The 10,138-nt window shown below is 43.7% G+C and overlaps 1 protein-coding gene across 1 annotated transcript in view; it reads right to left on the reverse strand.

Moving 5' to 3' along the window:
- The window catches only part of ADAMTS16 (ADAM metallopeptidase with thrombospondin type 1 motif, 16), a gene marked incomplete at its 5' end in the record, with an annotated part of 142,187 nt that extends 132,446 nt beyond the window's left edge, over nucleotides 1–9,741 (reverse strand). Inside the window, 5 exons of the mRNA XM_008574715.1 lie at nucleotides 1,238–1,343; nucleotides 1,957–2,116; nucleotides 4,387–4,470; nucleotides 5,905–6,104; nucleotides 9,495–9,741. Of these exons, the coding sequence (XP_008572937.1) occupies nucleotides 1,238–1,343; nucleotides 1,957–2,116; nucleotides 4,387–4,470; nucleotides 5,905–6,104; nucleotides 9,495–9,741 (797 nt within the window). The remainder of the gene's footprint in view (nucleotides 1–1,237; nucleotides 1,344–1,956; nucleotides 2,117–4,386; nucleotides 4,471–5,904; nucleotides 6,105–9,494) is intronic.
- Nucleotides 9,742–10,138: the final 397 nt, after the last annotated feature.

Genomic DNA, 10,138 nt, shown 5'->3' on the forward strand with positions numbered 1-10,138 from the left:
CAGTTCACACATAGCCAATGTCTGCAGGGCCCCCATGAGATTCCATTAAACACAGGCACATACATGTAAACCCCCACCTCACCCCCCCATACACACACAGATGCACACACTGATGCTTTGAGCAGGTCTAGGTGACATGAGTCTGTGACCTCAGTCGTATTCCAATAGTGGACAGAGAAGTCAGCTTTGAAAAAACACGGATAGCAAACACTGTCTTTGCATTCCTTTGCCAGTAAAACCAGGCTGCAAGTAAAAAATGACAGAAAAATTATAATTCCTGGTAGTACGTTTTCTAGGAGAAAAGTACAGTTTCAGTCTGGCAGGAAAACACTTGCATTACTACCACTGGTCCTCAGATTAGTCAGGACAACTGCCGGAAGTCTGCAGCTTCGTGAGCAGCAAGTGTGGCCTTAAGTTTCTTTCTTTTTTTTTTCAATAGATGATGCCTCAGGTAAGGCAGCTTACATAATTATTAGCTAAAGAAATCTTACCTTAGACTAATAGTTTCCATAAGTAATTGCTAGTAATGTTTCATTCTACACATATACATGTAAGCTTTGCACATAAAGAGAGAAAGCGGGTGGCACGCCACCTGCTGTGAGAGCGGCCTGCCCAGGAATTGAGTCCCCCTGTACTCACGGAGCTCCCCCGTGCCACCTCATTTCAAAACCGACAATGCTGAAGCCAGGGGTAGAAAAAGGGAAGCAAAACATCCCTGACAGTCCAATCTCTTGTCAGTACCCACATTCCCCAACCTCTGCTTAGTATGCCAATCAAAAAACATCTCAACAAATTATGCAAAATATACATAAGAACACAAACTCAAGAGTAACAAGGGTCATCAGTGGGAGGGCTTGTTACTGTCAGTCATTTGGAGCCCCCATAGAGCTAACTGTGGAATGAGATTAGTCCTCAGGACCAAGTTCAAACCACAGGACAGCGGGATAGAGTAGGAAACCACTGTCCTCAATCTTAGGCACGCGTGTGAACAGGAGCGTGAGAGAAAACAGTGAGGGAAGTGGAAATGTGCATTGCTGTAGCTTTAAAATGTGCGTGATGGGGCTCTAAAATAAAAGCAAATGTGCCAAAGTGACAGCATTTTGTAAGTGTCAATGATATTCTTGTTGGGTATATGTGAATTCCCTTCTCAGACTTATATTAGTGAATCAGTTTTTCTATGGTAATCATCCAGTAGAAAAGGATCCCGGGCTCCACCCTCCCATGGAGATGCACTCACTTGTGTCCAGACTCATGGGCAATAGTGAAGGCCAGTCCAAGACCTGTATCTTCATTAATCGTACAGCTGCGATATTTACTGCACATTCCACTTATGGGCGCAAATCCTGTGGAGCGTAAAGATCAAAAGAATATATAGCAGTGTTGTAATAAAATAAAGAGGTGGATATTTATTTTTTGTCCTTTGCAAATTTTGTTCTCATTTGGAGAAACCTAAAATGGGAAATTCTTGGACAACCATATTCAGGGCATTTAATAATGTGGGCAAAGGGGATCTATTCCCAGGAGCCCAAAGACTTTGTGTCTCAATTCATGGAAAACAATTCATGGTTCTATGTCATGCTCCTGTTACAGAAGAGGGGATTTACTGCAGATAAAAGAGAATTTCTGCCTTTTTCTATAAACATCTGAGTTCTCAAAAGCCCAAGTGAAAAAGTCCTGTACAGAATGGGTGTGCTGAGAAGTCTCCAAGACCACCCCCAGGTTTAGTGACTTGCACTTGTCATGATGAGCATTTCTTGTGTCTCTGTATAAACTTTGTCATATTTTACATTTAGCCAAAGTTTACACAAGGACATGAGTATGTTCTTTACAACCGTACTCAGCAGCAGCTACTGCTCATGAGTATAGAACAAGGGCAAAAATACTCAATACCTTACACCACCCACTGAAGGTGCACACCCCACATGCGGTCCTCAGAACTCTGCTGGAGGGTCTTACCCAAAGTATCACAGGGCTCATTCTTCCAGGAACATATGTCCAGACCGGTCAGTAAGATGGCATGGTCATGGCGTGTTCCATCTTTCCCCATCAATCCAGACTGCCACTGGCAGAAGCTACTCAAGGTGCGGTCTGCATGGTGACTGATCACCAGCCCTGGCTATTGAGAGAGACCAAGAGCCCCGCGATCATGGAGAGAAAACATGCTCTAATGCATTGTCATCACAGAAAACTATCGCTAACTTGGATTTCGCATACATAGATGGATCTGAATGGCACATGAGCCAATACCTCCATTTTATGCATTGAAATCCAAAGGAGAGCGTATTCCATAAAACCTGTGCGGATTCAGTGCAGACACTTATGCACCTTTCTCTAGTTCCAAACATAAGCAGCTGGGTGTATCCGGCTAATCCTGAATGCTTGCTCAGTGACCCAAGAAAGATTACTTCTGTGCATGAATTTTGTGCATTCAAAATCTTTGAAAAATACTTTGGAAAATTATATAAGGCAACAGAATCATTTATACATGGCTTTGCACATACGTACACAAGAACACACCTGGACAGTCAAATGTTCATTTCATACCCAAGTTGGGCAAGTGGGATTTCCAATTCATAACTCTTTAAATACTTATTATTACAGTGTTAAATTAAGTAACTTTCCTATAGGGGCAGCATGTTTATGAGGAAAGGTAGGTCAATTGGGAAACTTTTATTTCTAGAAAATAAACTTCAACTAGAAGGAAACTATATAAAAGACATTCCACCTACTCATAAACAAACTCATATACTAAGTTCTGATGGAGCGACGGTAAAATATCAGAGTGAGTAACATCAGAACTCTTGGGAACTGAGAAATTTGAAGAGTAGTGGAACATGCATTAGAGCAGGATATACCAAATTATTTAAAACTTATGGTATGCTCTATTTTCCTATGGGTGGTCAGAGAAAACCAGGTTAAATACCTGATTTCAGGGAGAGTAGTGGAACATGCATTAGAGCAGGATACACCAAATTATTTAAAACTCATGGTATGCTCTATTTTCCTATGGGTGGTCAGAGAAAACCAGGTTAAATACCTGATTTCAGGTCACCATCGTGTTTAAAGCTTTCACTCTTAAGAGTGTTGCATTAAAATTTTTGTCTCTCACTCACTGAAGATGTTTTCTCCTAAAACGTTTATTTTGTTTTTCCAGGGACTGAAATTCACCTAAGCTAAATGCTATACATACACACTGGGGCATGCCTGACATTCTTCAGCTGGTGACTTCCAGGAAAACTGCATTAATTAGAGTTAACACAGGTGTACGATCAAACGATAACCTCGCTTATTCTTTGCAGCTTGGATGAATTCCAAGGTGAAAACGTTTTAATACAGGAATAATTAACCTGTCACCTGAGAAGCCCTACTAGTTCACTAACCCCCTCCCCATCCACACTCTTACACAAAAGACAATGAAGTTGTATCTTACTTGACTAGTCAGGCTGGAAATAGCTGCCTGCCACTAAGCCCGCCTTCCAGAACTTTAACATCTGAAGGTATCTTAGATCTTATGAATCATCTCAGAGATCATCCAAAAATATCTTTGTTTTATAAACAAGAGCACTACAGCTACCAGGAGACTTAGAGTGTCAGCCAGGGTAGGACTGAAGTCTGGGTGCCTGTCTTGGGTCCAGGGCCTGCCTTCCTTTGCTGAGCCAGTGATCGGGTTGGAGCTAAATGGAAGTGAGAAGCTTCTGTGGCTCAAATACCCCCACTGCTGATATGTGAAATCTTCATAAGCATCTTCCTGTGAACTGTGAAGCTCGATGCATGTACCAGGGTCTGCTGGGGGCAAAAGAGATTCTTTCACCCATAGCTACCAAGATCCCGCACAATGTAAGTTTTTGTATACAAAGAGAGCAATGCCCTTGACATTCCAGAATCTCTATGAAAATTACAGCCAAAGACTGAAGGTACTGAGGGTTAGTGTGACCAGCCTTAGGAGCCAGGAAGCAGTAGAGTAACGCAACGCAGCGTTGCAAGCACCACTTCACTTCTGCGCGGCAACACGTGTCTAATCTTCCAGCACAAACCAAGCAAGGATCAATTCCAACTGGTATCCTATAAGCTCAGCTCACAGTGGCTGAAGACACACTGTGTAATCTGTATTCCTAGTGTGCTCCCCCCTGAAATAGGGCAACTCTTGTATTGCATTTTCTCAAAAGCCAATTAAAAGAGTATTCTTTACTACCCTGCACAAAAGACATGCACACACATACAAAGTAGAATGAACTGAAAAGAAAGTTACTGCGCTAGACACAAAGTATTAAACAATTTTGTCCCCAAGAAAAAGAGAAGGAAAGAAGCCACAGAATGATTATATTAAAGAAAAGAATGCATTTATTTTTCTGGGATAAAAAGCTGCTGATTTCAAAGATAGAATACCTGTTCATCTTCTAGAAGAATCAGACCTACAATTGCAATGTTGATGTTGCCTCCTATTGTTCCATCTTTGAACAAGGCCGACACCTGAAAAAGACAGGAAATTGATAATTCGCATCAGCCCCCATACGTGGCAACATTTTCCCCCAGCCTGCTAGTGGGCCTGGCGTCCTGCTGCTGAAGGCCGACCCCCTTGTTCCCCAGGGACAGAGCAAAGTTAATTCTCTTATATTGCTAGAGAGGCAGAGACAAATCCAACTACCAATTGCTGAACCCTTACCATTGGTGTCTGGAAGTAAAAAGCTCAAATTTGGGGTGAGGGGGGTCCACTTCTTATCACCAAACACCAATGAAAGGATTAGGAGTCCTCTGGGTTGATCAATGTCTCCTTTAGAATACGGAGGGATTTTTTTTTTTTTTTTTTTTTTTACTCATAGCAATGACTACATAAGCCAAGTACTCCTAAGCTCTCCTGGCAAGGAATTCTAGAAGCCCAAGAGCAATGCCTGGGGCAAGACCAGGAAGATACAACAAACAGAAGGAAAGAATGTAGTGAGGAGATGAAAGGGGGATGCAGGCATTAGAGGAGACGGAGTGGCTTTCAGGGTGACGAGCAGGGGCAGTGTGACAACCACGGGTGACACAAGGAGCTGGTCCGAGGTGTAGCAATGTTGGGAAGTCCTGCAGAACAGACGCCAACACTTCCACAGTCAGAGCAGCTGGGCCCTGAGGTCCTCAACCCCACGCAGCGGGCAGGGCTTACTGCACTGTTTCCCTTGGTTCCCTGGGAGGTCATGAACCAGGCGGTTCAGTCTCCCAAAATGACGCTCGCAGTGATAACCATGCAGCAGCATAAAGAGACAGACACATTTGCGGGGCTCTGTTTATTGAAGCAAAGGAATATAAAACATGCTTTTAAAATATTGTCATTAACACTATTTTTAAAACATACTTTGGTGACCCAAGATTTTGTCCTTGTCACCTAGATTGTAATTTCGTGGAGCGGGGCTCATTCTTCAATACTTACTACAGCTGTCAATTCGAGACAGAGACACATTTTACCTAAGATTATATTCTAGAAGGTTGTACTGCTTTTCTGTTCTTGTAGACAAATATGATTTACATTCAACATTTGAGCATGAGTATTCCTAAAAAGATAGGGATTTCTATATAGCCATCTACAATCACACGCATAATGCTGACGAACAGATTTACTGCATTAAATGTCTCAGCGTCTTCTTAGGGATTTCTTGTAAATGAAGACATCAGTAAACCCAAAACATCCCACAGGCTTAAAGGGACATGGACAGGGCCAAATAATTTTTTCTCCTTATTTTATTCTCTGAAGTTCTGAAAATGGCTCTTTTGATTGGGATAGAGTGAGTAAAACCAAGAGTTATCCCCAATAACATATTTCTTATGTGTAAGACATAACTCCACAAGTGGGAAGTAGCATGTGAAACACACACACACTATTAAATGGAACGACACAGGCGGCCTCAACAAGAAGGCTGGTCCTACCATGTTCAGTATCGTCAGTACGTAGGTGGTGATGTTTTCATGGCCGTGGTTTTGCATCATCTTTTTGTCAACCACCACCAACGTCTCCACATTCAGTTCTTCATTTCTATGGGACTTCAGAAGAGAGCGCTTATGCCGGAAGCAAGACTTGTACTCATCAGGCAAGATGAAAAGGTCTTTGTTGGGAGGCTGGGGCATGTCTGTGCAGAGACACGGGAGGAGAAAATGAGAGCAAAAGTCACCACGTAAAGCCACTGGTGTACCTTGTCATGTAGAAATTTGGTCTTAATAAATGCTCATGATACAAACCATGTAAACTTTGTGATGTAAAACTTGCATTAAAGTAGAACACTAAATACACTTTGCATAGTCTAGGTGTCATTGCTGTATTTACTTTTACGTAATTTTGTCCTGATTTAAAACAACAAGAGAGGAGGCTCTTTGGTCCTGAAGCCCCAGCATCTGCAAGTACAATGTTAAAAGACCATGGGCACAGGGATGCACGGAACAGGGCTGCTCCACAAAAGAGCAATGACAAAACAGCGGAACTAACAATCACAAAAGAAAGCACGGGCTTGCATTGATTTCCTATTTAAAGCATTTTAATGACCTGACAGTTCTTAAAGTTGAATTCAATGTCTGGACACATAACTGATCTGTCTATACTGTTTAAAATAAATTCTAAGCTGCTCACTGCAGAGCTGAATTCCCTAGAAAGCAACATAAATAATCTGCCCTCTTGGAGTAATCCCTTTAGAAATATTTTTGGCATTTAAAATCATTAACTTAATTAACACTATATTAAAAACAATTAAGTTTAGTTGATGCCTCGGAAAGAGTGATTAGAATTGTTTAAATGTGAAAGCACACTTTAAAAAGCCCACATATTTAGGTGGCATGCATCCAAAAACTATGCAAACTGTATTCAGGGAACACACTGTTAGCAGAGACTGTTTTGTTTAACTGGAACTCACATCCAACACATTTTATCTCTCTTTGCTAAAATACTTCCAAACCTAAATGAACCTTTTGGAGAATAATGATTACACTGGCCAGTGTTTACTGAGCACAGGTCACTGCCATGTCTGTGATTTCCACAGGTGTGACCCCCACCCTGGAGGTTGCCTTGTGCAGAAGCTGAGGATCGGGCGATGGAGGCAGAGGGAATGGACCTGACTTGCCTGTAACGCTTCCCTAGAAAGTGTTGGAAATGGGTTTCAGATTTGAGCAGTGTGGTCCCAGACCCCTTGATCTGTTTCCACCGGTGGGAAACTCATGTGGGATGAAGCCAGGACACAAAAGGGTCCCAGCAGCTGTGGTCCTTGGTGCTGGGTGCAGAGGGTAGAAGCACTGTGGGGTACTATCTCACTGTCCAGAGCAAATCCCTTGCCCCTCAATATGTTGCCTGTAGCATCATCCCCAAAACACATGAGCCCCAGCTAACGCCCCTCCATCAGCTGAGAAGCAGCAGGTCCACTCATGAGTCCAACCTCACTGTTGACTTTTAAACAAGTCAGTTTGCATTTGTTTGCCCTTTTCACAGATAGATGCATAAATGGACACACAGCAACAGCTCTGATTTCCTGAACCAGAGACTCTAATAGGGAAGAATACTTAACTGTGAATCCCATCTAGACAGGAGAACATGACCACCCCCTCCTGCCTCCAACCCTAGGGAAGTCCAAGGCCTCAGGGACTACATGGACCATCTATTCACAGACAAGAGGTCCTGAGAATTAAATGCTTCAGCCTGGAAGTGATGGGTCTCAACTCTGACTGGTCACATGGCCCCCAGCCACTGGGGCTCAGGAGTGCAGTACTATCAGGTGCCCGGCCAGGAGGGGTCAGAAATATCCAGCAAAACAAATGGCAGGATGTCGATCACCAAGGCCTTCCACCAGCACCAAGTGTTTCATAGAGCTTTCCTTCTCTAGTTTTATCATGAGAACAATGGCTACTTTTTTCCACTTTCCAAATACAAAATTAATTATACATTTTAGTTCTTTTTCAAACACCCACCTCTCATCAACTTCTGCTATTGAGATTCTAAAACATGTCTCAAGGCCACACACCCTGATGCACATGCCTATGCACACATGCACACACCTCATGCACACGTGTACACCCACCCACACCAAACTGAAAGCAATCCCAGTTGCTTGTGTGCAGAGATGTGTCCTAGCCATGCTACTGGCTTGAGTGGCTCTGATTGTCTCGGGTAAGGACAAAAGTGTCATTCATCTCAGAATCGTCAGCACTGCCAGGTGTTCTCAAGGTCGGCTGCAATATCTGCTTCAGACCCCGGTGTGGCCTGTCAGAGAGGTTAAGACAGCCCTGACACCTTCTCTACCCAGATCCAGGTGCCCAGGTCAGTCAATTTGTCCCTGGTACATGGAACTTGGCCTACCCTGGCCACACACCCCATGAGCGCTGCCAGCAGGAATCCTGGCTCTATCCTTGCTGAGGCCTCAGCCCCGCCTCTTGGTCCTGCCCCTGCCCCACTCGCCTCTGCTTCTTTTGGTGGCAGAACCTGCAGGCAGCTACTGCTGCTACGCACGCCCTGTTCTAACACTCACCAGCCTCGGGCTTCCCTGACCTCAGATCCTCCTCTCCTCTGTTTCTTCTCAGCTTTCTTCTTCCTGCTGCTGCCTGGAGCCCACTGACTTAAGTTCACCTGGGTTTGAGGTTTTCATGTCTGCTTGAATATAGCACATGACTTCCATGTATAGGATGACACGGGTTCAGATGCCACACAGGCACTGATAGTTTAAGTGGTGTTTATTCTTCTGTTGCAGGTGCCTCGTGATTTTTGTTTGTTCACCTTATTAAACAAGATTCACCTGCAACACGCCCACCTCTATTTTAGAGTGCTGGGTATAGCGGTCAGCAAAACCGACCAAGCAGAGAACGATGGGGCTGGGGAGGAAAGGGCTTTGCAGAGGCTCATCGGGGGAAGGTTCAATCAGGTGATGCTTGAGGGGAGAGAGCAAGGGAGTGAGGAACATTCTAGAAAACACTGCATATGCATTCCTGGATTTGTGAGAGGTTTCTACAAAAAATGTGAATAACAAATCACCTCCTAAATGGTCATGACAAAAAAGACTTCCATAAAGCCTTGGTGAAAATTGTAGGTAAATTATGTCATGCACAATCTGCCCTATTGATGTGGTGGAATAAAGTATATAAATATGTATATAAATAGATGACCTCAGCAGGAAAGTTATGTGGGCTTTAATAAATCTAAACTTCAAAAATCTAGGATTACTGAGTCAAGATGCCAGGGTTCTTTTGAAGATGTCTGGTGGATTCTGTACGTCTGATTAGTGTGTCATTGAATCTTTCTAGGGAATAATTCTTTTAAAAAAAAAAAAAGTCAGCTGCCATTACCTATCCATCTCCCACGGAGAGATGATTTATACTGAACTTACAGATAACAACAGCCTCTCTGGAAGCATCACCTGAGTTTAGCAATAACAGTTAATAAATTTCACCTCCTGGGCAGACATACTTCAAAGAAAATAAAAAATCTTCTATCGGCTTACATAAATGCCCAAATCATTAACTACATAACAAGAATCGCCCTTACATACATTTCTTGCGTCTTCCACAGAAATGCTGCTTTTGTGGGAGGCCAAGGTGGAAGCTGCCACCGTGCAGGGGTTGGCCGGGCAGCTCCCGCTTCCTGGCGGTCACCATGACCTCGTTGGCCCTGGCAGGCAGGGGTCCCACAGATCTCTTGTACAGCACATGGGAAGCAGAGCTGTTGACTGTCCCTGCGAGGTGGGAAGGGAGTGGCTTTAAGAAGTAATCTGCTTCTTCTGTTCGTATCATGCCTGACTGCAAAAAATAAAGAAGAACAAAACACAATCATACTTTCCAACTTGGAGACACGGCCGATTCTCCAAGGATTGTGCTTTTCATTATTGTTTTAAAAACACGCTGTTCCCTCCAGTGGGAGCAAAAACCTGGGCTGAGAATTAGGAGTGGGAGACGTCTCTCTCCACACGGCCTGAGCTCTCTCCACCTGCCCCTTGTAGAAAGATGCATGTGGAGGGAGCTCTTCCCTGACTTGGTTCTAGGGACAGGGAGGGGACTGCAGCACATCACAGGTGGCCAATTAAACCAAAGGCAATGGACATTCCACAAGCAGCACGTGCACAGACTTAGATATTAACATATGGGGTGGACGGTCCCAGATAAAGGGTAAAGTTAGAATTCCTAGAGTAATTTTTAA

The sequence above is a fragment of the Galeopterus variegatus genome, unplaced genomic scaffold (genome assembly GCF_000696425.1).
Source record: "Galeopterus variegatus unplaced genomic scaffold, G_variegatus-3.0.2 Scaffold1091, whole genome shotgun sequence".
Lineage (NCBI taxonomy): Eukaryota > Metazoa > Chordata > Mammalia > Dermoptera > Cynocephalidae > Galeopterus > Galeopterus variegatus.